At 43.6% G+C, this 27,432-nt stretch overlaps 1 protein-coding gene and 1 long non-coding RNA gene across 4 annotated transcripts in view; one reads left to right on the top strand and one right to left on the bottom strand.

The window, feature by feature from the left end:
• Positions 1-25,366, bottom strand: part of SDHB (succinate dehydrogenase complex iron sulfur subunit B) — a 32,403-nt gene extending 7,037 nt beyond the window's left edge. The window contains exons 1-5 of one of the 3 annotated variants that reach the window (XM_077899438.1): positions 25,172-25,366; positions 15,871-15,998; positions 4,124-4,209; positions 1,477-1,613; positions 723-839 (exon numbers count right to left, since the gene is read on the bottom strand). In XM_077899438.1, coding sequence (XP_077755564.1) covers positions 723-839; positions 1,477-1,613; positions 4,124-4,209; positions 15,871-15,998; positions 25,172-25,243 — 540 coding nt within the window. In that variant the 5' untranslated portion in view covers positions 25,244-25,366. Of the gene's footprint in view, positions 1-722; positions 840-1,476; positions 1,614-4,123; positions 4,210-15,870; positions 15,999-21,037; positions 21,089-25,171 lie in introns of those variants that run through there. The other 2 variants (XM_077899436.1, XM_077899437.1) reach the window with 2 other exon arrangements.
• Positions 22,453-24,330, top strand: LOC144314859 (uncharacterized). Its single transcript, XR_013380719.1, has 2 exons — positions 22,453-22,647; positions 24,036-24,330. It is a non-coding gene; the product is annotated as an uncharacterized LOC144314859 (long non-coding RNA).
• Positions 25,367-27,432: the final 2,066 nt, after the last annotated feature.

The raw sequence follows: 27,432 nt of genomic DNA, 5'->3' as shown, positions 1-27,432 counted from the left end.
GTTGGGACCCATCTCTATTGGGTCCCCTTCCCACCTCTTCCTCTCCACAAGGACACAGAGTGTGCGGGGAGTACGAGTGCAGATCAGAGGCTTCTTGGAGGGAACAGCGCCAGAGCAGGAGACTGAGAACTTGAGAACGACTCCTTCACCGGAAGACTTCAGAGCCCGGACACTGGGATGTCAAGAGAGTGACAGGGCCGTCACCGTCCCACCCGGCAACCCCTGGGACACTGGGTGTTACGAAAAAACAGCAAGGTTCTGGTCCTGGTTTTGCCATGAACTGTTTTGCTATGAAACAGGGAGATGGAAGCTCCAGCGCCCATGGCCAGCATGTCTTTGATGTGCCCACTGTTGAAGAGCCACTCTAATGGAGCTGCCAACTTGGCAAGACCTGATCTTTTGCATACAAGTTTCTCTTGAAACAAACAAACATCCTGCAACATGGTAATCATGTGCCCTTCTAGGCGGGGCAGACATGCTCTGGATCCTTGACCCCTTGAGGGCCCCTTATGGGTTCATACTACCCCCTGGTCCTGAGAGGACAGCTGTCCAGCCCTTGGACAGATGCTCTTGTGGTTCCTTTCCAGCATACACTCCATTAATGGTCGGCATTGTCCCATGCAGCTACTCCCCCCCCCCCATCCCCCCCCCCAAGCCACACTTCTCCCAAGCATCTTTGCACAGAATTCCTCAAAGCAAGACAGTAAAAGGGGACTAATGACCAGTTTCTCACGATCTTCTATGGACTGCAGATACTGCTGCTTGCCCTCTTGGGATTCATCCTTCTTCTTCAAATAAGGTTCAATGGATTTATACTGAGCATAGAAGTTGCTCAAGTCCTGAGTAAGGGAAAGAAGAAGAAAAGAAGGGTCAGATTCTACTATCACTCCCTAGCATTCTCAGTCACCCCATTTCTTGGATGCTGCCCACTTCCCCATCGCACAGCAGCAGAAGTTGGACTCTCTTTGGCGTGGATCCGTGCAAGTGACAGAAGGAGAAATGGTCAGTGTTCATCGTGGCTGGGAAATCTCTCCTCTACCCACTCCTGAGGCCTGGTCCATGAAGGCGCTCACGAGTGGGGAGGCAGACACTGTGGAAGTACAGTGTGGAAGTACACTGTGTAACAATTGTTGCCTTCCCCACTGCTATTTTCCACATGAATTCTTTGTAGTTATGGCCAAATTTTTGATTCTGGGACTGTTCCAACTCTAAAGTCCCTGTTAGTCCCAAACAATCCTCTCCAATGAGGGGCTGGAGAATCTTCCAGGTGTGTTTATCTTCCACCATTCAAATTCCTCAATTAAACTCAGGAAAAAAAGCCTGCCCTAAAGAATGATAACACATCTTTCCCTCACACACACCTCTTCCCTTCTCCCTGAAAATAAAAAAAGGTGGGGTGGGGAAGAGTCAGGAGAGAGAGAGGGGATGGGAGAGAGAGGGGGCAGGGGAGGGATGGGAGGGGAGGCAGAAACTCACAGGAACCAGATCCTTTATCACATACATATGCGGCAGAGGGTAGATTTTGGAGACTTTGCTGAGGTTGGTGTCGATCCGGCGGGTGCAAGCCAGAGTGTTGCCTCCGTTGATGTTCATGGCACAGGAGCCACAGATGCCTGAGACAGAGAAGGCATTCAACGCTTCTGTACCCAGGCTCGGGAAGTCCAGCTTCAGACTCATTTTCTGGAATGTCATTCCCTCATTCCCCTACCATCATGAGCAGCACTGACATGGAGTACACCCGTGGCAGAGGTGCCCCACTGCTGTCTTCCTGCCTGGGATGGAGATCTAATGACCAGTTCCAAAAAGCCATGAGGCAACCCTGAGGCTGGAATCTGCACACTACAGACGGCACTGGAAGACAGAAAGGGCCTGGGGCATTGTTGGCATCACAGAGTTGCCACGCCAATCCCTAGCTCCATGCTTCATGCATTTTCAGAAAAAGAAAAAAAAGAAGAAAAAAAAAAAAAAAAAAAAAAAGGCAGCCCTGCCTGTTATTTGAACTCAAACTACTCAAACTCTGACAGACAGAACCCAAAAAGCAAATCAACAGTCTTGGCCATCTTCTGGCTGAGGCCTCGATATGGATTATCCACATATGACTCTTACTCTATAGTCTCCATCAAAACTAGCAGCACAGTGGGGGCCATGAAACCCACATAAACTGCCCGAGCACTGTCTTTCTAGGGAGAAGAATGAACTAATGTGAAAGCAAAGCAAAGCTAACCAAGCAAAAGTTAGGTGCTGACCAAGGACCCTGAAGATGACACTTTTCTTTGCCCGGGCTCATTTGCTGTGTATGGAAATTTCCTAGATATTTTAGAGTTTAAAGAGGAATATGCAATCTGAACCCATTTCTCTGAAGCTGTTTTCTTGAAGATCATCAGACCAGAGAAATGTGATTAGTTGTGAAACCTGTACTGGGTTATCACTTTGGTAAGACCGCGTTCTCTTCTCCTGCTAATCTTAGTAAGTGTGTAAGACAACACAGAGACCTGTTTTTAGCAAATACCGCGAAGTTCCCCAGGAGACTGAATGCTATCCATATATTTGTGTGTGCCTGGCATCCAACCAGAAGTATGCTTGTATAAGAAATGGTATGCAATTTAAAAAATAAATCCAATGAATCTTCTCTGAAAAAGGCTCCCCAGGAAATTCTCTTAAAAAACGATAAGGGAAGAGAAAGGAGTGGCAATTAGTATCACTCTGCCTCATACTTTTTAGTCCAGATGGGCCACATCATATGTTCTTGGCTCTGACAAAGTCTTACGGAGAAAGGTTACTGAAAAGCATCTATATTTCCTAGGTTGCCAGGATTTACGTGGGGAAAGTTGGTATTTAATTACCACAGAGCGTTCCCTGAACAGCAGGACTCAGCCAAACTACTATAATATCTGTCAGCATTTGGTACACTAAATCCCATCCTGTATGATTAGCTGAATCAAAGCAGATGTCTTAGAAGGAAGGCTGGAATACTTGACATGTACCGAACAAAGACAAAAAGCAATGGGCCAATATCCATAGTGACTTTTCCTTTTATGGAAGGTCATTTTAGGAAGAAGCTTCAATCACTGGTTGGGGTCCAACCTACTCTCTGTTTTGGTTTTATCCCAGGTTTTCTGAGCCTGGCCAGCAGAGCATACCGCCTGAGTGCGGTTCTGGAATCTGACAACCCTGGCTGATGCCTGGCTCCCCAACTACCTATGTGTTTTTTTGGAAGTCCCTTAACCTCCCTGGGCCTAAGGTCCACTGACTGTGCTCTACGGCCGTCAGGACCAGTCAGCCCTTGTGATAATCCTCTGTGATTTTTTTCCCATGTCTGAGGACTGCTAAATGATTATCTAGGAGTTTTCTTTTTCTTTTTTTTTAAGATTTTATTTATTTATTCATGAGAAACACACAGAAAGAGAGAGAGAGACAGGGGCAGAGATATAGGCAGAGGGAGAAGCAGGCTCTAGGCAGGGAGCCGGACGTGGGACTCGATCCCAGGTCTCCAGGATCATGCCCTGGGCTGAAGGCAGCACTAAACCACTGCTCCACTGGGCTGCCCTATTTATGAGTTTTCTTAGTATCAACTCACTTTATTTAAATTTATATTAAAAAACTGTATCACTGTTAGACTTTCATTAGTAATTATATTTTTCTAGCATAACAGCTCTTACTGTGGGGAGACTGTTCCTGCCTAGAACATTCCTACTGAGCAGATACTTTATATACGTGTACACTCGTAATGCTGGGAGCTGGCAGCGGCACACCTGTGCCCCCTTGCTGGACAAGGGTTAATGTGCACAAGCACTGACTAGAAACTCCACTGCTGTCCCCAGTGAATGAGCTCAGCAGTGGTGCAGAGATGGGCTGCGTCCTGCTAGCAGATGGGAGTTAATGCCTGAGGGGTGGGCAGCTCACGCCAGATGCAGGAACCAGGCTACATATGATTCCCGATGGGAAGAAAACTCAGAAATGTACAGAACCTGTACTACACTTGGGAGTTTTAGGCGCATTTACCCAAGGAAAGGAAGTGCAACACCTGGTCTCCTGGCAGACCGCCAGCTCAGCTGTGGCAGGCAGGCCGGCCGCGGAACCAGAGCCTAAGTGTCTAAAGTTTAACAAGGAAGGAAATGCTTACCTTCTCTGCATGATCTTCGGAAGGTCAAGGTAGAGTCAATTTCATTCTTAATCTTGATTAAAGCATCCAACACCATAGGACCACATCTGACCAAAAACAACAAAACACTCCGGTCATATTGACGGGATGTTCAATCTTCCTGCCCTTTGTTGTAATAAGACCTGAGACATCTGCATATGTCAGCTGCTCTTCTAACCCATTTGGCTTTCTCAGGGCACACTCAGAATTTTTTTCTGTACTTCTGTTTTTATGTTATCCTTACACATTCTAAGCACTGCGGAGTCACACTGCATATACATTTCTAGGAAAAGGAAAGCTACAGGGGTAGAGACAGTCCCCCACTCCTAAGCGCTGTGAGTGTCCATGTGTGTGGGTGCAGCAGGTGGGAGGAAGGGCAGTAGCACTGGCTTGGAAGCTGGAGCGCAGGCCTGGTGGCAGGGAGCCTGGTCTGAGTCCTGGCTTGGACGCTTCCTAGGTTCTTGGCAAACCCCGGCTTCAGCTCCTCACCCACAAAGCAGAGAGCAGTACCTACATCTCATGGGACTACTGCAGGTGAATTAACACACGGGAAGATGAAGGGGGAGTGTCTGCCACATATTTAGTTTAACCATGATCATCATCATGCAGAGTGCAGCTCTATGGACTCGTTCGCTCTCTGAGCCTCTTTCTTGACCTATAAAATGGAACTAATATTTATGTCACAGGATTATTACAAAGATGAAATAAAACTGCGATTTTCATGGCATCTGGTACACAGACAAGCACTCAACAAACCTATTTCTTGGCTGCTGCTCTGGGCCTCTCAGTACTTTTCTATGCATGGCATTTAGAAACATATCTCCCCCCACAAAAAAAAACATATCCCCCTCCCCAAATATCCTTTAGCATTATCTAGGTTTTTTTTCTAGCTTTACTGAGATATAATTGACAATGTGCAAATTTAAGGTGTACAGCACGAAAGTGTGGCACAGAATCTGGAGTGTTTATGTTGTGAAATGATCATCACGAGATTAGTTAACACACCGCGTTATCTGTACTTCTATCAGCAATGTACAAATACCTCTCAGCCCTATCTCTGCTAACACTGGGAGCCGAGACCTTTAAAAACCTCTCCTAGTTTGAGAAGGGAGAACTACTACCATTGTCAGTGTTTTATCTGAGATCTCTGAAAATCGAGGTGGCTGAATATTTGTCATCAAGTCAGTGATTTTTCTTCACTCATGGTTTATTCAAAATCTGCTCTGTGCCAGGTCCCATTCTGGGTGCTGGAGGTGCACCAGAGAGCAGATGAACATCCACACCTGCGTGGCCTGTTCCTTCTAGTTGACTACTGCTAGAGACAGTCCATCCATGGTCTTTGCCTCTTTGTTTGAGATCTTGGGAATGTTTTTTTTTTGGGGGGGGAATGTTTTTTAAAGCGCATTTTTTAAAAGCTGTGAACCTTTCACCTTCTCACTCTCAATATTCCTGGTCACCAAACCTGTACTTTCAACACCAGCTAGGTGTCCTACATTGTAACCAATCTGTGGTGTTAGAGACAGCACCACATGCCACAGGTCCCACTGACTGCCACACCCTCCTCAGGCTGCAAGTTTGGGTTGTCACCTGTGCTCTTAGATGACTGGCTATAAATCACATTCTCATAATCCCCTTCTTAGGTTTGGTAATTGCTAGAGTGGCTCACAGAATTCAGAGAAATAGTTAACTTACTAGACTGTAAGTTACTAAATCTACTGATTTAGTAGAACAGGCAAATGGAAGAGATGCACAGGGCAAGGGAAGGGGGAACAGGGCCATGTCTTCTCACTGCACCTCCAGGGGTTCACCCACCCAAGCTCTCTGAACCCCACACATTCCAGGGATTTTATGGAGTCTTCAGTGTGTAGGCACAACTGATTACAAACTGGCTGTTGGCTTAAGTGATTCGACCTCTAACCTCTCTTGCCTCCTAGGTCAAGGGGCAGGGCTTTGTGTTCTAACTCTCTAAACACAGGGTTGGTTCCTGCCAGTTATCTAGATTTCTAAAAATCATGTCATTAACATAAACTGACGGCTGAAAGGGGCTTGTTATGAATAACAAAAGATAACAATAACAAAAGGTAACTTGCTTTTACCTTTATTATATATCTGGAGCTATTTCAGGAACTGGGAGCAAAACCAAAGTCTTATAACAAAAGATGACCCTATAGCTCTGAACACTTAGGATTACATGGGTTTTAGGAGCTGGAAACCCCGGACAAGACCAAAATATATACCACAAATCTATTATATCTGATGCTAACCCTGCCCCTCCCTCATTGGCAGCCTTTAAGCAGCAACTGGCTATCTAACTTCTAATTTGGGTAATGGAATTTTTAAAACGCACAGATTTAAATGCTTCAATGTGCTTTAAAGGTGTCAAACTGATCACCTTTTCCTCTTACGATATTATCACTGTTAAATCTAAAAAGACCACACTCCTTTCTGAGGTTTCATGAATACTTAGAAATTTCTAAGTTTTTACATCTTTAAAATTTTTTATTTTTAAAAAAATTTTTTTTTTTTTTAATTTATTTATGATAGTCACACAGAGAGAGAGAGAGAGAGAGGCAGAGACACAGGGAGAGGGAGAAGCAGGCTCCATGCACCGGAAGCCCAACGTGGGATTCGATCCCGGGTCTCCAGGATCGCGCCCTGGGCCAAAGGCAGGCGCTAAACCGCTGCGCCACCCAGGGATCCCCTAAAATTTTTTATTACATATTATATATCATTTTTTTTAAAAAGGAGGGGGCAGAGGGAGAGGGAGAACGCCAGGCCCCATGTCCAGTGTAGAGCCCAACTCCGTACTCCATTCCAGGACCCTGAGATCATGACCTGAGCTGAAACCCAAGTCAGATGCTCAACCAACTGAGCCACCCAGACGCCCCTACTTTTTGTTTTTAAAGTATTCCCCCTCAAATTGTAAAAACTGTTAATTGCCTCAAATCACTGACTAAACCTACTTTTGCTTCTGATTTGTGATACTTACTTCTGGCATTCCATGTTAGAATTTCATTAAAGTGTAGTCTATTTTGGAACTTTTAAATATTCTAATGGTCTGTCTATTCTTGTCCTGGCATATTTTAAATGACAACAATCTTCTTTGTTAATCAAAGGACTGTCACTGCCTACCGTTTTCCTATGGAAGGACAGTTGGTGCTTAAATTCTCTATTACACACAAGGCTGCAAATGTTTTCTGTACACAGAAATCAAGTTGTTTTGGCTGTGTCCCTTGCATGAGATTGTCATATGAATTTTAGGATCTGCTTGTCAATTTCTATAAAAACAACTGCTGGGCTTTTGACAGTGATTGTGTTGAATTTGTAAGTCTGGGGGCATATTGCCACCTTAAAAATATTGCCTTCCAGGGGTGCCTGACTGGCTCAGTCAGTAGACTTAGTCTCAGGGTTGTGAGCTGGAACCCCACGCTGAGTGTAGAGATTACTCAAAAAAAAAAAAAAAAAAAAAAAAAAAAAAAGTCAACTACAAATATGGGATGTCTTTCCATTTATTTAGGTCTTTAATTTCATTTCAACAAAGTTTTATAGTTCTCAGTGTACAAGCCTTGCATTTTTTTGTTAATGGCTCCTAAGTATTTTAATCTTTTTGATGTTATTATAAGTGGAAACAGTTTCTTACTGGGTTGTTCACTGTTAGTACACAGAAATATAGCTGAGTTTTCTATACTGGTCTTGTATCCTATGTCCTCACTAAACTAATTTTAGTTCTAGTTTTCTGGTGTGGGTTTGTTAAGATTTTCTATATATAGGGCCATATAGATCCTCTTCATAGAGGATCTTTAGTTTCCTATTTTTCCTTTTGCTTAATGTCGTTGGTTAGAGCCTGCAGTAAAATTCCGGTTAATGCTAGTTAAAACAAAAAAACAAAACAAAACAAAACAAAAAGCCTTTTTGCATATTGACCTTCTATTGTGCAACCTTGCTAAATTTACTTAGGTTCTTGTAGTTCTGTAGATGCTTGGGAATTTTCTAAGTCAGTGATAGTATTATTTGTGACTAGGTACAGTTTTATTTCCTCCTTTCCAAACTTCATGCTTTCTTTTATACTTGCCTTTAAGATACTTGTTATAATGTCTAGCAGCATCATCCTGAACAAAGCCAGGAGTGGACGTCCTTGCTTTGTTCCTTACGGGCAAAGCACCAACTATTTCACAATTAAGTGTGCTGTGAACTCATAGGTTTTTCCAGAGATTCTCTTTATCTGGTTGAGGAAGTTCCCCTCTTTTTCTATTTTGCAAGTTACAGGTTTTCTCCTTTATCCTGTTATGGTGAATTACACTGATTCACCAATGTTAAACCAACTTTACATCTCTGGGACAAACTCAAACTTGGTTAGGAAGGCATCATCCTTTTTACAGTTATATTTGATCTGCTGAAATTTTCTTGAGAATTTTTGTGTCTGTGTTCAAAAAGATACCAATCTATAACTTTTCTTTTTGTAATGTGTTTGTTAGATTTTGGAATCAGGTTTTGATGGCCTCCTAAAATGAACTGGGAAGTGATTATTCCTTGTTTATTTTCTGAAAGGATCTTATACTGGTGTTCCATTTTTCTTAATTGTTTGATATGATTCATCAGTGAAGCCACCTGGGCCTGGAGCTTTCTTTGTGAAAAGGTATGTATGTATGTATGTACGTATTTATGATAGTCACAGAGAGAGAGAGAGAGGCAGAGACACAGGCACAGGGAGAAGCAGGCTCCATGCACCAGGAGCCTGACGTGGGATTTGATCCCAGGTCTCCAGGATCAGCCCCGGGCCAAAGGCAGGTGTGCCAAACCGCTGCGCCACCCAGGGATCCCATGTGAAAAGGTTTTTGATAATACATCTACCTATAGCCAACACAGCACTATTCATCTTTTCTATTTCATCTTTATGTCAGTCTGGTAGTTATATTTTTCAAGGAATTTGTCCACTTCATCAAAATTATTGAATTCACTCCCATAAAGTCATTTATAATACACTTTTAGTATCATTTTTAAAAAAGTTTTCTTTATTTAAGTAAACTCTATGCCCAATGGGGGGCTTGAATTCATGATTCTGAGAACAAAAGAGTTGCATGCCCTTCCTACTGAGCCAGCCAGATGCCCCTACTTTTAGTATCATTTGAATATCTACAGGATCCATACTGATATCCATTCTTTCTGTTTTGCTACTAGGATTTTGTTTTTCTTCTAATTTTTGACCAGTCTGGCTAGAAGATGACCAAATTTTTAAAAAAATATTTTCAGGGATCCTTGGTTGGCGCAGCGGTTTGGCGCCTGCCTTTGGCCCAGGGCACGATCTTGGAGACCTGGGATCGAATCCCACATCAGGCTCCTGGTGCATGGAGCCTGCTTCTCCCTCTGCCTATGTCTCTGCCTCTCTCTCTCTCTCTCTGTGTGACTATCATAAATAAATAAAAATTTAAAAAAAAATATTTTCAGGGGATCCCTGGGTGGCTTAGCGGTTTAGCGCCTAACTTTGGCCCAGGGCGCGATCCTGGAGACCCAGGATCGAGTCCCACGTCGGGCTCCGGGCATGGAGCCTGCTTCTCCCTCCTCCTGTGTCTCTGCCTCTCTCTCTATGTCTATCATAAATAAATAAATCTTTAAAATAAAATAAAAAATAAATAAAAATATTTTCAGAGAAACAACTGGTTGTTTTCTCTATTTATCTCTTCCTCATGACCCACTGTTGTGCTTATTATTTTTCCTTCTACTTACTTTGAGTTTATTTTGCTCTTTTCTACATTTTTTTTTTAATGTTTTTTTTTTTTTAATTTTTATTTATTTACTTATGATAGTCACAGAGAGAGAGAGAGAGAGAGAGGCAGAGACACAGGCAGAGGGAGAAGCAGGCTCCATGCATCGGGAGCCTGATATGGGATTCGATCCCGGGTCTCCAGGATCGCGCCCTGGGCCAAAGGCAGGCGCCAAACCGCTGTGCCACCCAGGGATCCCCTTTTCTACATTTTTAAGGTGGCTTAGATAGCTGATTTAAAACCTTTCTTTTTTTTTTTTTAAAGTACAAGCCTCTGAAGCTACAAATTTTCCTCTAAGCACTGCTTTAGATGCATCTTGTATATTTTAAATGCTCTATTTTCATTATCATTTAGTTCAATATACATTTTCGTTTCCCTCATGGTTTCTGCTTTGATGCATGGGTTATCTGTTACTGCTTTCTAGTTGAATCCCATTATGGTCAGAGAATACACTCTAGAAGATTCCAAATTTTTGGAATTTATTGAGATACATGTGTTTTGCAACCATTTGGTGTGGTATTTCAAAAATATTAGTTAGATCAAGATGATTGATAATGTTCAGATTATGTCTTTACTTTTTAGTTGTTCTATCCACTGCTGAAAGAGCTACAGATGTTTATGTGTTCCTTAACTCTTGAAATTCTCCAATTCTGCCAACTTTGAAGCTTGGTCATTAAGTGTACACAATTGTGAGACATTCCTGATAAAATGATCCTTTATCATTCTGAAATGTCCTCTTATTTCTGGCATAATCTTTGCCTTTAAGTCATCTGATTTTACCATAGCCACTCTACCTTTTTTGTTTTATAAGATTTATTTATTTATTCATGAGACACACAGAGGGAGAGGCAGAGACACAGGCAGAGGAAGAAGCAGGCTCCTTGTAGGGAGCACAACTGGGACTCAATCCTGGGACCCCGGAATCAAGCCCTGAACTGAAGGCAGACGCTCAACCGCTGAGCCACCCAGGCGTCCCACCCACTCTACTTTTTTTTTTTTTTTTAAGATTTTATTTATTCATGAGAGACACAGAGAGAGGCGCAGAAACACAGCAGAGGGAGAAGCAGGCTCTATGCAGGGAGCCCGACGTAGAACTCGATCCCGGGACCCCAGGATCACGCCCTAGGCTGAAGGTGGCACTAAACCGCTGAGCCACCCGGGCTGCCCGTCCTGCCACTTTCTTATGCTTAGTGCAGTTTGCATGGATGCTTCTTTCCCTTCTTCCTCTCTCCTTCTTAAAAATTTTATTTACTTATTCATGCTCACAGAGAGAGGCAGAGACACAGGCAGAGGGAGAAGCAGGCTCCTTGTGGGGAGCCCTATGCGGAACTTGACCCCAAGACCTTGGGATCATGACCTGAGCCAAATGCAGACACTCAACCACTGAGCCACCCAGGTGCCCCAATATCTTTTATCTTCAACCTGTCTTTATATTGTTAAAAACAAAACAACAGGCCCCAAATGGAGTCACTTATGCCAATCTCATGTCATCAAACTGAGACAACTTAACTGCAGTTTTGGTTCTTCCAGAAATGGAATTTAAAACCAGTCAATCAGAAATCAGCTAGTTGAGTATCTGCCTAATTGACTCTGCCATCCCATAAAGGAAAGTGATCTTGCCATAACCAATCTGCTTTTTTGTTCTTCCCACTCCTGTCTGTCTTTCATTTTGTACAGCTCCTTTTGTTTCTTTTCCTTTTTTTAGAAGATTTGATTTATTTATTCATGAGAGACACACTGAGACAGGCAGAGGGAGAAGCAGGCTCCCTCCAAGGAACCCAATGCGGAACTTGATCCAGAACCCCTGGGATCACGCCTTGAGCCAAAGGCAGACGCTCAACACTGAGCCACCCACGTGTCCCTCTTTTCTTTTTTTTAAGTAGGCTCCATACCCAGCGTGGAGCCCAACATGGCGCTTGAACTCACAACCCTTAGATTAAGACCTGAGCTGAGATCAAGAGTTGGATTGTTAACTGACTGAGCTCCTATCTGCTAGGATGGATGTTTTCTGATTTCTGAATGGTTAAATAAAACTAATTAGGATCTTCAAAACTTACTTAGTTGAATTTTGTTTTTAATAATAATTAAAGTACATTTCTTTTAAGTAGCATCAAACTGGGTTTTGCTTTTTATCTATTCTGACAATCTTTGCTGTTTAATTGGGAGTGTTCAGTGCCTTTACATGGTATAATTATTGATGTGATTGGATTTGGGTCTCCCATTTTACTATTTGTCCCAAAATTTTATTTTCTGTTCTTTTCTGCTTTAAGTAATATTTTTCTTTATTTTTTAAAAACGATTTATTTTATCAAGAGAAAGTGAGTGTGTGAGGGGAGGGGCAGAGGGAGAGAAATCCTCAAGCAGACCCCACACCCCTCCCCATATGGAGCCCAACATGAGGCTCGATCTCAGGACCCTGAGATCACGACCTGAGCCAAAACCAAGAGTCAGAAGCTCAAACTATTGAGCCACCCTGGTGCCCCTAGGAAATATTTTTAGGTTGAATAAATATTTTTGGAATTCCACATAATCTATATGTTGGCTTTTTAGCTCTCTCTGGTTACTTTAGAATTATAACGTACATCCTTAACTTTATGATCTATTTAGAGCTCATATTGTACCATTTCACATAAGACCTTCCAACTTTATAGGTCAACCTATTCCCAGCCCTTATGCTAGTTCTCATAGGCATTACATCTGTATTAATTGTGTGTTACACAATACAGTATTATAATTTTGCTTTCAACAGTCATATATATACTTTAATGAAATTAAGAAGAAAAATGTTTAAATTTACCATAATTAGTGCTTTTCACTCCTTTTGCAAGAGCCAAGTTTCTTTAGCCTAAATAACTTCTTGCATTTCATGTAGCACAGGTCTTCTGGCTATGAATTATTTTTTGTTATCTGAAAATGTCTTCATGTCATCTTCATTATTTTGCTAAATGCAGAATTCTGGTTGATAGTGTTTTCTTTTAGTAAGTTAGAGATGTCATTTCATTGTCTTTTGGCATCTATAATTTCTGAGGAGTAGTAAACAATCATTTGTATTGTTTCCCGGGATGTTACATGTTTTCCCCTTTCAGGATTTTCTCTTTCCTTTTGATTTTCAGCAAATTTGACTATGATGTTCCAGGGTGTAGTTTTCCTTGTATTTAACCTGCGTGGGATTCACCAAACTTTTCAGATATGTCAATTAGGTCTTTCAACAGCTTGCGGTGAATTCTCGGCCATTAGTTCTTCAAAAAATTTTTGCCTGTTTTCTTTCTTCACTCTTTCTAGGACTCCAATTACGTATATTAGACCTTTTGATATTGTTCTATAGATCAATGAGGTTCTTTTTAAAAAACCTTTTTGTTAAGAACAGATAATTTCTATTAATGTATTTTCAGGATCACAGGGTCTTCATACTGTCATTCCCAACCTGCTGTTAGCCTATTCAGTGAATTTTCTATTTCAGATATTGCTGTTTTTCACTTCCAGATTTTCCATGTGGTTATTTTAAGTTTCTATTTCCCTGCTGAGATCTCCTATCTCAGGAGCATCCTTTCCTTTATCTGTGAACACAGGTGTAACTACTTAAAATCCACATATGCTAATTCCAACAACTGGAATGCTTCAAGGCTGGGTGGCCTCCACTGATTATCTTTCCACTTGAGTTTGGGTCATATCTCGGAGTTCTTTGCATGATTAGTGATTCTGGACTGTACACTGGACCTCGTGATTAACATAATATAGAAACTCTGGATTTTATTCTCTGGAAAGTACGGTTCTCTAAAATACTTTTTTAATTTAAGTAGGCTCCATGCCCAACATGGGGCGTGAACTCACAACCCTGAGATCAAGAGTTGCATGCTCTACTGACTGAGCCAGCCAGATGCCCCTGATTTTTTTAAAGACTTTATTTATTTACAGAGAACCACCCATGAGCAGGGAGACAGAGGGAGAGAGACTCTCAAGCACTCTGTGCAGACTGTGGAGCCTGATGCAGGGCTCAAACCCACAACCCTGAGATCATGACCTGAACCGAAATCAAGACTTGGCTGCTTAACCAAGAAAGCCACCCAGGCACCTCTGATTTTATTTTAAAGCAACAATTAAAAAAAAAAAAAAAAAAAAAAAAAAAAAAGCAACAATTAACGAGCTGAACTCTCACCTTGGGCAGTTTAAAATAGAATTTGGCCCCCTCCCCCCTTTGTGTTTATTTTTTAGGAGCTTCTTCAATTTTCTGGTTGTTGTGGTGGCCGTACAATGTATCTTCTAGCTGTTCACACTAGTAAGTCTGTTTTTTTTTTTTTTTTTTTTTTAATTTTTTAGTAAGTCTGGTTTTATCGAGTTTTTGTCCCTGTACCACCCCATTGACTGGGGCTTGCCCTCAAGTAAAAGCATGCAAAACCCAGTTCATTCACCCGGTAACATTCTGTTCTTCCAAGTGTCTCCTGTGATGGCTATTCTCCTATGCTCGCAGGTCATTATTTCTGTTTTGTCCAGAGTTTATAGCTACTATTTGTGGGAGGGACAGTCTGATGAAAGCTATGCTATGACTGGAAGTGCATGTAATTCCTCTTTAAATCTTTTATCATTAAAAACTACTTACGAATTTAACTCTTCCAGTTTTAGTATCATTCTGTAAGTTCCAATTTGCAGTGCTTTTATTTTCTAAGTAGCTAATGATATTCTATACTACTCCTTAATGAAGTAGTTACTTAAAATAGTGCTTTTTAATTTCCAAATAGTTTTTTGTTTTTAATGTGAATATTTATGGTCAGAAAAAGTGGCTTGTACAATTTCTTTTTGGGTTTTACTAATGATTTTTGGTTGCGGAATATTTGGTAATTGTCTGCTTGACAAGAAGGTCATAGACCAACTAACTCCACTGCTTAGAATTTACGTGTCGATACAGAGTTAAAGAATACATTGAGAGTAGTAGTTTTTAAACCTCTTTTTGGCACCATGGAAGCCTTTGTCTAAAAGAAAAAACACTGACAAATATTCACTGACAAATAAAATTGAACAGTTCTGGTTATGGTGGAGAGGGGAGGAGTGGGGAGGCAAGAGCCCAGCTCAGTAGGTTCTTCTCTCCCTTTGGCTCCTGCAGACATCCTTCAGGGTGGAAACCGGGGAGAGAAGAGTGGCTCAGAGAGAGGTGGGGGACTCAACCTGCTGTTGCTGCCTTTGAAGGTGGAAACTATGAGCTACAGAGCACAGTGGCCTCTAAAAGCTGGGACTAGCTCTCAGCTTATAGCCAACAAGAAAATAGGGATCTTAGTCTTGCAACTGTCAGGAACTGAATCCTGCCAACAGCTTGAAGGAATAGAAAATGGATTTCCCTGTGGTGTCCACAAAGGCACATGGCCTGCTGACACTTCGATTTTAGTCTCATGAAACGTTTACCAGACTTCTAACCTGCAGAACTGGGAGGTAATAAATTCATGTCGTTTGTGGTACTTTATTAGGACAGAAATAGCAAAAATAATACAGAAGTCCACATTTTTGTTATTATTTTAACTACATCCTTATCTTGTCCTATCACCATTCTAGCTGAATTTCTGGAGTCTCTCCAGCTTTACCAGTACTCCTAGAAATCTGTCATCCTCTGATTTGGGGAAAGGAAAGGTATTTTACAAAAGTTATTCTTCTTGGTATTAGTTATCCTTTTTTTTTTTTTAAAGTAGGCTCCATGCTCAGTGTGTAGCTCAACATGGGGATTAAACTCAAAACTCTGAGATTAAGACCTGAGCTGAAACCAAGAGTTGGATGCTTAACTGACTGAGCCACCCAGACACCCCTGGTTATCTTTTTGAATCAGGCACCTACTTCATTCTCCTTTGAAAAAGAGATGATAAATTTCAGAGCCACTGAGTGGTCTATTTTTAAACCTTCCAAGGATGTGAAAATCATATCCCTGAATCAGATCGAGAGTTCCCTTTTACTTATCAAATACCTAGCTCTCACAGAGATACTCACTTATTCAAATCAATTTCATAAGTCTGCATATGCGGTTTATCTCCAGTCTTGTCTGGGTCCCATCGGTAGATGGCAAATTTCTTGATTCGGGGAGCTGTGGCTGCTGCTGTCTGTGCCCCCCGGCAGGCCTGAAATTGAAAAAGTTCACAAGAAAGGAAAAAAAACTATTAAAAATGCAAGATAAATCCTTCTGTTTAGCTGGCACTACACACTACCACATTGGATACAAACCCACACAATACTGACAGTCTTTTTTTTTTTTTTAAGATTCATTTATTTTAGAGTAAGAGTGCATGCGTGCAGGCAGCAGGGAGGAGCAGAGGGAGAGAGAGAATCCTTAAGCAGACTCCACACTAAATACCTGAGATGGGGTTCCCTCACCACCCAGAGACCACAACCTGAGCTGAAACCAAGAGTCAGACGCCTAACCAACTGAGCCACCAAGGTACCTCTGACACACAGTCTTCCTGAGAAAGGCAGCCATTCACTATCCAACAAATACTAAGCACTTAGCACATACTAGACATGGTGCTGGGGGTGAGTGAAACAGCACTTAATGAAATGAACTTTTTGCCTTCACAGAATCTACTTTGTACAAGCAAGAGAGAAATTAAATATTCATAATAAAGTACAAAGAGGGAAGAATACAGCAGAGACTTACACTAGTACAAGAGATCAGGGAAGGACCCATAAATGATACTCAAGCTGTGGCTTGATGAGTAGGGATTAGGGGAAGGAGTAGGGGTGTATAAACTGAGGGAACAGGTAGAGAGACCTGGATGGGGGACAGCAGAGCACACCTGGGAGAACCAAGAGAAGTCCAGTAGGAGTGAGGGAGGCTTGATGGAAGTGCCAAATGTGAGGGCAAGATTTTGATTTTATCCTAAGAGCAATTTGATAGCACAAATTATCAGGTGGGTGACATCATCATCTTTATTTATTTTCTTTAAAAGATTTTATTTATTTATTCCTGAGAGAGAGAGAGAGAGAGAGGGGCAGAGACATAGGCAAAGGGAGAAGCAGGCTCCATGCAGGGAGCCTGACGTGGGACTCAATCCTGGGTCTCCAGGATCACACCCTGCGCTGAAGGCAGGTGCTAAACCGCTGAGCCACCCAGGCTGCCCATCATCTTTATTTTTGAGAAGAATATCACTGTTTTGAAGGAGGCACTGTCAGATAACATATGGAAAAAACAGTAAAGCTCCTGCAGTTGTCAAAATGAGATGCTGGGGCTTTTAGGGGTCTTAGTCAGTCTTGGCTACTGTAATAAGACACCAAAGACTGGGTGGCTTATACAACACTTGTTTTTCATAGTTCGGGGTCTGGAAAGTCCAAGATCAAGAGTCAGGCAGACTTGGTGTCTGGTGAGGACCCTCTTCTTGTGTCACAGATGACTGCTTTCTTGCTGTGTCCTCACGTGGCAGAAAGAGAGAGAGAGGTATCTTGAGCCTTTTCCTCTTTTTGTAAGGGTGCCAATCCCATCCTAAGGGCCCCACCCTCATGACCTAATTAAAAAAATATTTTTTATTCATTTGAAAGAGCGAGAGAGCGAGCAAGTGCGAGCGTAAGCATGAGCAGGGAGGAGGGGCTGAAGGAGAGAAGCAGATTCTGTGATAAACAGGGAGCCCCACGTGGGGCTGGATCCCAGGACCCTGAGATCATAACCTAAAGGGAGATTCTTAACTGACTGAGCCACACAGGCACCCCTGAATCTTCATTTTAAAGATGAGAAACAGGAGGCTCAGATATCAAGTGATGGGCTATGATAACAACTGATGAGAGGAGCCACAATTGGAACCCAAGTCTGCTGGTCTGACTCCAGAACTCATATTCCTAAACTGTTTATTTGTGAATATTTGCAGATCTTTTCTTGGTCCTATCTTCTTTTTATGTGTTAAAGTCCTTGAGGGCATGTGTATTAGAGTTCTCCAGAGAAACAGAATCAATAGTGTATATATTCACACATATAGTGCATATGTACACATGAAAAAATATATACATACGTATTTACAAAAAGACTTATTATAAGGAATTGGGTCATGATTATGGAGGACAGGAAGTCCCAAGAGCTGCAGCTGGCAAGCTGGAGACCCAGAAGAGGGAATGATGTAAATCCAAGTCCAAGCCCGAAGGCCCATGAACCAGAGAGCCGAGGATGTGGTTCTGGTCCAAAGACCAGCAGGCTTAAGACTCAAGAAGAGTTGATGTTTCAGTTTGAAAGCAGTCAGGGAGGAGGAATTCCTTCTTATTTGGAGGAAGATGTGTTCTACTTATGCCTTTGATTGGATAAAGCCCACCCGTATTAGGGAGATCAATCTGTCTTACTTGGTCTATCGAGTTAAATGTTAAACTCACCCCGAAACACCTCACACAAACACCCAGAATGTTGGACCAACTATCTGGGAACTCTGTGGGCCAGCTGACACATAAAATTAACCACTCACAGCACGGAACAGGTTACATTTTACACCTCCCAGTGTACCAGTCCAGGCCTTTGCATACAGGAGTTCAATTCATGGTTAGGAAAAATTGAAGAAAAGTAAAAAAAATTACACTGGAATTTAAAATACAATAAAATTATATTTAAAAAAGGAAAAAAAAATAGCCAACCTTGACCATTAGACTAATACACACATACTGTCCTCATCCCACAGCCCTTGAAGCTCTTTCCACCCAGGTGGACGACACCAGGTGGAGGCCACACCAAGTCCCCTGGACCCCACCCTGAGGGGGAAGAGCAGGAGTCCTGTCAGTCCAAATAGCAACTAGCAGGTGAATCCTCAGTTTGTATGCAGACACATGTAGACTACCTCCCAGCTCAGCTAGTTCTCTTACAAACTGGTAAAAAAAAGTGAAACTTAGGTTAACTGTTTAACTACAAGAAATGTGATGTTCTTATTTGCTGGCAAAAGGTGTCCTGAATTAGGGGCGCCTGGCAGTTAGTTAAGTGTGTGCCTTCAGCTCAGGTCATGATCTCAGGGTCTTGGATCGAGCCCCACATCGGGGTCCCTGCTCAGGGGGGAGCTTGCTTCTCCTTCTCCTCCCTGCTCATGCTCTTCCTTGTTATCTCTGTCTCTATCAAATAAATAAAATCCAGAAAAAGTGTCCTAAGTGAGGCTGAAAATATAAACACATCAGCTCTCAGTATGAAAAAAAGCAAATACAGAGAGAAGATGAGAATGACAGTGAAGATAAAAGTAGTATTTTTCTTTATCACCAAATTGGCTCAGAATAGCCACAAAAAAGAGTCATTTCTACAAATGAACATCTTCCACTAGGGAATCCATCTTTTTTTTTTCTTTAAAGAATTAAAGGCAAGATTCTATTCTATTTATTTTTAAGTAAGCTCTATGTGGGGCTTGAACTCACAATCCCTGAGATCAAGAGTCACTCCCTCTACCGACTGAGGAGCCAGGTGCCCCCAATAACTCCACTTTGTAAAAAGAAAGGAACATTTGCTTGACGCCACCTTGTGGCATTTAAGACAAAGTGGAGGAAGTTAAAAGATCACTGAAGATACTCCAGCAGCCTTCTGCTAGCTCACTGCTCCAACCCTGTTTTGGTTAGATTTAATGAGATATTATTCATTACAGTAAAATTCACTAATTTATAAACAAATTTTATAGTTTGAGGAGTTTTTAGTTTGATGAGTTTTAATAAAGTGGTATAGCTCCTACCATAATTATGACAGAACATTTCCATCTAGAAAGTTCTCTAGTGTTCCTTTACAATCAGTGCCCTCTGCCTACCCCTTGCAACTTATGTGCCTTCTATCATTACAGATTTGCCTTTTACAGAATTTCACATAAATGCAATCGGACAGGGAATCTTGGGTCTAGCTTCTTTCCCTCAACATAATGCTTCTGGGATTCACTCATGGTGTTGCATATATCCAGAGTTTGTTGCTTTTTTAAAAAATTGAACTTCTCATTTTGAGATCTAGAAAAACATGCATTTATAAGAAATAATGAGACCCCTCATATCCTTTACTGTTTCCTCCTGTGAAAACACCGTCCAAAACTATAGCACAATCTCACAACCAGAACATCAACACTGATACAGTCAAGACACAGAACATTCCCATCCCCACAAGACCCCCAGAATTACTCTATCAAAGCCACACCCACATCCCTTAAACCTCTCACCCTACTCCTTAATCTCTAGCCATCACTAATCTGTCTCCATTCTTGTCATTTCAAGAATGTTACATAAATGAAATCATCTAGTATGTGACCTTTTGGGATTAGCTTTCCTTTATTCAGCATAATTCTCTGGAGATTCATCCAAGTCATGTGCACCCCGAGAGTTGTTTCCTTTTCTTACTGACTAGTGTTTCACGGGGTGGGGAGATGGACCCCAGTCTGTGTAGCCATTCTTCTGCTGAAGGACATCTGAGTTATTGCCAGTTTTTGGCTATAATGAATGAAGTAACAACATTTGTGAACATATTTCCATTTCTCTGGATTAAGTGCCCAGGAAGGTAACTGCTGGGTTGTATGACAGTTGCATATTTAGTTTTTTACAAAATTACCGAACTATTTCCCAGAGTGGGTAGCTGCCTTGCCTGTGGTAGGTGGTAGTGAGAGAGGGACAAAATATGTTTAAACCATCTAACTCCTTCAAACTTTCTTCTTGCCAAAACATTAGTGAAGCCTGAACTTTCAAAAGAATGTGGGACTTTGCAGATGTCACTATAGTTCCATGGCGGTGAAGCCTGCTTTAATAGTCTGACAGAGGGCAACACGCATCCAGCCCTATGAAGCTTGGCCTACTCCCACAAAGGCCTATTGAAGGTGAACGTGGTTACCTGCCACAGATAACCTCACCTTAATACCTGTTTTTAAAACTTAACATCTGCTTCATATCCACTCTATAAAAATGAAAAGGTCTAGACTTGATCATGCAGATCTTCCCAAAAGTGATTAGGTTTTTAATAAATCATTTAAATACTTACCATATAAAAAAAATACTTATCATATGAATGATTCGAGACAAAACCAATGCAAGGGTGCACCACAATAGTAGAGTACTATAAGGCAATAAGCCCTAACATAAGTTTTGGGGTACCCCAAAGTGTCACGAACTTTTTTTTTAAACAACTAATTTAAATTCATTATGTATATTTTATACAACACTTGGTGGGATAAAGGGGAAGGGCTTAGCTTACGGGAATGAGGAGAGAAGATACGGAAATCAAAATCATCAGAAGAGGTTACGGTTCTAAAGAGAAGGAGTTGGTTCATCTTGAGGGCTGTACTAAAAGTTAATCCAGAGGAATATGGCAGCTGTGATAAGAACAAATAAATTCATCCAACAGAGAAATCTAAAAATTTGTTATGTAGGTGACCTAGCAGAAGTTTAAAAAAAAAAAAAAAGAAAGAAAAGAAAGCTTTCATTCATCATTCATTGAGTCCTTACCATGTGTGGAATTTTGTACTAAATTGTCTCTAATTTTTACGGCATCTTTACAATGGGAAGTTTTACTGTTCTGTTAAAAAATGAAAGTAAAAACCGCACAACAAAGAGCCAGAATTCAAACACAGGTCCAAAGTTCGGCCCTTTACCCGGAGAAAACGCAAATCCAAAATAGAACAGCACAAAAAGATAATTCTTTTCACAAACAAATCCAAGGAACACTCAACTCATACAATTAGCAAGGTCTTAGGTAGTAGCTGGCCCAGACCCATTCATTTGTTTATTTGTTCAATAAATAATTATAGAGTGGCTTCTATGTTCCAGGGACTGTTCTAGGCCCTGGAGATCAAGGACAAGACACATGTATATTCTGGTCCTTAGGGAGCTTACAGTGGCTGGAGGCACACACAACTAGCATTTACAATGTGTGAGCTGGTGATAAGTGCAATGGGGCAGGGGTAACAATAAAAAGGAGGGGGTGGGGGTCCTGGCTACAACTCAACAATTCTAATTGGGTGGCCAGTGAAGACTTCACTGAAAAGGTGACAGCTGAATGAAAATCTGAAGGAGACAGGTAAGCAAGCCATGCCTGTACCAGGCGAAGAGTGAATCAGGCAGACGGGACGTTGAGCACAAATCTTGAGGTGGAAACGTGTTTAAGGAGCAACAAGATCGTAAGTGTAGTTGAGAATGGAGTGAGTGAGAGGGAATGGGAAAGGAAATTAGGACGTTACCGGGAGAACCAGATCACGTAGGACCTTGTAAGGTTTTTTTTAAAGTAATTTCTATGCCCAATGTGGGGCTCAAACTCAAGACTCTGAGATTGAGTCACGTGTTTTACTGACTGAGCCAGCCAGGTGCCCCTAGCAAATTTATTTAAATGTACTTGATGGAGATTGTATATTTGAGATTCAAACTCTAAAGAATATGTATATATATTCCTAAGATTTATTTTAGAGAAAGAGAGAGAATGTATGGAAGAAGGAGGGGCAAAGAAAGAGGGAAAGGATGAGAACATCAAGTAGTACTCTCATGACCCCAAGAGCACGTCCTGAGCTAAAACCAAGAGTCCAGTGTTCAACCAAATGAATCACCAGACACCCCCACCCCTACTTTTTAAAATTGAGTGCTGAGGCCAAATGTGGGCCTTAAACTCATGACCCTGAGATCAAGAGTTCCATACTCTGCCAACTGAGGTAGCCAGCCGCCCCTGCCTTGTAAGGGTTTTTGCTTTTACCCTGAATAAGATCAGAAACTACTGAAGGTTTTGAGCAGAGGAGTGATAAAGTTAGACTGAAGTTTTGAAAGGATCATTTTGGCTTCTGTTTGAGAATCATTCAAAGATGAAAGCAAGAAAACCAGGTAAGAATTACAGTAATCAGCTAAGAGATGATGATGGCTTGAAACAGGCTGGTAGTTGTGGATGGTAGGAAGTGGTAAGTTTTTGAATATATTTTAAGAAAGAATTGAAGATTTCCTTAGACACTGGATGTGCAAGTGGGGTAAAGAACAAAGATGACTCCAGTTTTTGGCTCAAGCCACAGGGTATAAGAAGGGTAAGTAGGGAAATGGAGTAGTAGCTGGATATGGGTTATTTTTGTTTGTTTGTTTGTTTTGTTTTTTACAATGGGAGAGATTACAGCACGCTTGCATGCTTGCATGCTGCTGATCTGATGGAGAAGGAAGCACTGCCCATGGAGGGCAGAGCAGACTTACTGGAGAACCACCTTTGAATAAGCGATGGGATACAGCACGAGTGAAGGGTTAGCCATAGGATTCCTGCTCATTTTTCCCACAGTAACAGGAAGAAAGGGGGGAATATCTGGGCAGAAACAGGGAGGTGGGCAGCAACTTGAGGGTTTTTTTTTTCCTGTTATGGCCTCTCCAGCAGTTTAAACTATAAGTTCCAATGGAAGAGGATCCTTCAAAGGCATTTCAAGGCATTTCTTCCCTGATCCATAAAACTAATGAGTACTCAAGGCTGAGTGTATCTTTCTAGAAAATCTTGGATGAGATTATCTTCATAGTTCATTATTAATTTAAGGAAGGAAGCAAGACAATTAACAACTGCACTGAACCAAAGTGAGGAGGATGAGAAGGGTGAAATCTGGAACAAGCTGAAGGCTCCCTGTTATTTCTTTAGGAAAGCTTCCTTAAGGAACAGGCTTGGAGCTCGACAGAGCAGACACAGATTTGGAGGTAGGAGTGAAAAGATGTGAAAGTGGAGAGGAGGAAGGCAAAGAAGTCTGTATAAACCTGAGTAAAACAGAAGGCGCAGGCTTGTTTCTGAAATGTGTGAGTGGCACTGGTTCAAATCCAAGCTCTACCCTCTACCACTTAGTAGCTGTGTGTTCTTTGGCAAATTACTTAACCTCTCTGATTCTACCTCCTCTTTTGTATGGGAATGGGGAATATTAATGTCTACCGGATAAGATTAAACTCGAGAGTCAAGCTGCTAACATAGCCCAGAAAATAATTTCTGATTTTCAACACTGGCAATATCATCAGTTTCTATATTATTCTAATTGGCAGATCGGTATCCTAACACCTGCCAGTGCTAAGAGCTATGTGATCCACAAATGAGAGGGGGCAGTACTTGCCCTAACGTTGTTCACAGTCTAGGGGAAGAAATGAGGCAACACAATCACAGTTAATACATTAGAGCCAAACACTTAAAGGCAGAGCTATGGCCCACCGGTGCAGACTAATGCATAAAAGGAATTCAGACGAGAAATCCCACTGTGTTGTAGGAACCTGAATATCACCCACAGATAATACACCAAACTCATTACTGCATTCTTCGGAGGAGCCTTTTCCGGGAACAAACACACATTCCTAGGAGGTGGAGGGACTCTTCTATTTCTCTGCCCTCAGGAAGTTCTGCAACGGCCTCACCTGGAATTACGAAACTGACCTATGAAACTAGCCTTCTCCTCAAGCCCTCCATGGAAGAGTGACCTGACTGAGCTTTAGAACTCACTCTCATTGGTGGCGCTCTCGGAGCTTAACTGCTTGCTCAGCAACTATAAAAGAACTGGTAAACAAGGTCATTATTGGTCATCAATTTAGTGCTCAGAGGACACCGACCTGGGGCTCTGGTAGGCAGCAGCCCTCCTTCCCTATCAACTATGTAACAGGATCTGCCCGACTTCACCTACAGCATGTCAGAATGAGCTAGCATTAGAAGGCAGGCCACCCGTCCTGTGTCGTAGGGCCGGAGCAGCATCTAAAATGAGACAGTCTCACATTAAGTGCAAAAAAAAAAAAACAACAAAAAAAACCCAAAAAACAAAAACAAAAACAAAAAAAAGAGAGAGAGAGAAGCACTGATCATTCTTGGTTCACCTGGGCCCAAATCTGTGCTAGGAGTTTCCCCCCATTATTGTGTTCAAACAGAATAGGATTTAGGTCCTGGATCTACCAGTTCTTGGCTGTGATATTTTGAGCAAGGAAATTTTTCTTTTTTTTTTGGCGGGGGGGGGGGGGGGGGGCCCACCAGGGCACAGCGTGATCCGCCTCGTCCCCCGATTGGGGCCCAAACGTCTGGATTCGAATTCTGCTTCCAACAGCGTCACTCGCTTGTCATGTGACCTTGGGCAACACTCGAGACCCCCCCCCCCGAACTTCCCCCCTCCCCCCCCGTATGTTTAAAAAAAAAAAAAGTCGTCTCCGCCCTGGTAACCTCCCAGGCCGCGGCGAGGCGCGCAAGGATAACGGCCAGGGATGCTCCGGGACTAGCCCCGAGCACTGCGCACTGGCAGCGGGTCCTCCCCTTCCCGGCCGCCTTGCGCCGTGCCCCCTCGGCCTCCCCCCGGCCCCCGAGGCGCCCGGCCGTCTCCGCAAGTCCCCGGCCTGCCCGCTCCCCACCCCCGGCCCCGCACCTCACCTGCAGGCAGGCTCCGCCGAGGGCTGCAGCCGGGAACCGGCGTTTCAAGGAGACTCCGACCACCGCCGCCATCTTGGCTCCTGACGTCACGCCCCGCCCCTTAACCCCTCCGAGGTCGCACTCCGCCGTCGTCCCGTCGAGCACCGCGGCGCCGAGCCCGCCTCCACCCGGGACCCGCTAGCCGCGTAGGAGCCGCCGAGTGGGAGGCGGTTCCGGTTTCCCGGGTGGGAGGAGGGAAGGAGGAGAAGGCCAGCGCGAGCGTGCGCAGTTGCGGGGCGCGCGGCGCATGCCCAGTTGGCTTCCCGCCTCCCTAAGGTGACCTTTAGCAGAAGGGGGCGGGGTCTGAGGGGGAGGGCGGGGGGAGGAGCCGGCCGGTCCGAGTCCAGTCTCTTCTTCAGCCCCTTTTCTTCCTGAAAATTCGTCAGTAGGATCACTCACCTCTTAGTGACGAGCTTAGTGGCTTTGCTCAGACATTTGTCAGACACACTGCGGTTTGTCCGAGGCTGTAGGTGTCCTCGCCGAGTCCTGGAACTCCGCAACCCCAGGCACGCTGGGAGGGTTGGTGAAGGAGCCCAGATGTCAGAAGATGATGGGTCATCCATCCGTCCGTCCGTCCATCCATCCATCCGTCCGTCCGTCCATCCATCCATCCCTCTGTCCGTCCATCCATCCATCCGTCCGTCCATCCATCCATCCGTCCGTCCATCCATCCGTCCGTCCGTCCGTCCGTCCATCCGTCCCTCTGTCCGTCCGTCCAACCATCCGTCTGTCCGTCCATCCATCCTCTCACCCATCAACCCACTCATCCATCCATCCATCCATCCATCTATCCATCCACCCAGGCAGCCCCCATCCACCCACTCACCCACCTACCCATTCAGCCATCCACCCACTCATCCATCCATCTACCTATTCCCCCCATCCACCCACTCACGCACCTACCCATTCACACATCCACCCACCCACTCATCGATCCATCTAGCCATCCCCCATCCACCCACTCACGCACCTACCCATTCACACATCCACCCACCCACTCATCCATCCATCTAGCCATCCCCCAGCCACCCACTCACCCACCCACCCATTCATCCATCCATCTACCCATCCCCCATCCCCCAGCCATCCCCAGCCACCCACTCACCCACCCACCCACTCATCCATTCATCTACCCATCCCCCATCCCCCCAGCCATCCTCCATCCACCCACTCACCCATCTACCCACTCACACATCTACCCACTCATCCATCCATCCATCCATCCATCTATCCATCCACCCAGGCATCCCCCATCCACCCACTCACCCATCTACCCATTCACACATCCACCCACCCACTCATCCATCCATCTAGCCATCCCCCATCCACCCACTCACCCACCCACCCATTCATCCACCCATCTACGCATACCCCATCCCCCAGCCATCCCCAGCCACCCACTCACCCACCCACCCACTCATCCATTCATCTACCCATCCCCCCATCCCCCAGCCATCCCCCATCCACCCACTCACCCACCCATCCACCCATCCATCTATCCATCATCCATCCGAAGATACACCAGCAGCACTGCTCTGCACTGGGTGCTGGGAAGCTGTAGTGAGTGAGCAAGCTGGGCGCAGTTCCTACCCTCACCGGGCTTACTGTCAGATAGGCACACAACTCGTACTCACACCTCACACCTCGGTGAGCTCCACTCTGTAAAATAGTGGGGAGAGGGGAGCTGACCCTTAGTGGCTTACTTAGCCATTTAGCACCAGAAACCATGGCTTGAACACCCGCAGTCTGCCTAGCCCTAGGCTCCATCGTCTCAGTTAAGCCCTGCAACAGTCTTATATGAGAGTTCTGTGTGCGTCTGTCTCCAGTTTAGTCGTCTCAGCTGCCTTCCCGACCTCTCCGTGGCTTATCTCAGGGCCTGCCTCCCTCTGGGGGCTTGATTACCTCAGTCCTCCAAGTCGCTTGGTCTCTTGGGTCACCTCTGGCAGAGTTTATGTAGGCAGTTGGCTTTGCAGGTACCCATGTATGTCAGGAATGGTGTTTTCCCTTCTCTGCCAGTTAGTTTCTGACACATGAAGGCCACCTTTTAAAAGTCTTTGGTTTTCTCACAGCTCATTTAGATGCGGCTGGGGAAATTAAGATGGCCAGACAAATTGGTTTGTTGGGACTGAGTTTCTGGAGTCCTGGGCTAGAACCTGGTTACACTGCTCAGTGGCCTTGTTTAAAGGAGTTGTGTAGTGAGGCTGCAAGAAACAGCCTGGACC

This window comes from Canis aureus, chromosome 5, assembly GCF_053574225.1.
Source record: "Canis aureus isolate CA01 chromosome 5, VMU_Caureus_v.1.0, whole genome shotgun sequence".
Classification (NCBI taxonomy): Eukaryota; Metazoa; Chordata; class Mammalia; order Carnivora; family Canidae; genus Canis; species Canis aureus.
This window is presented reverse-complemented; position numbering and strand designations above follow the sequence as displayed.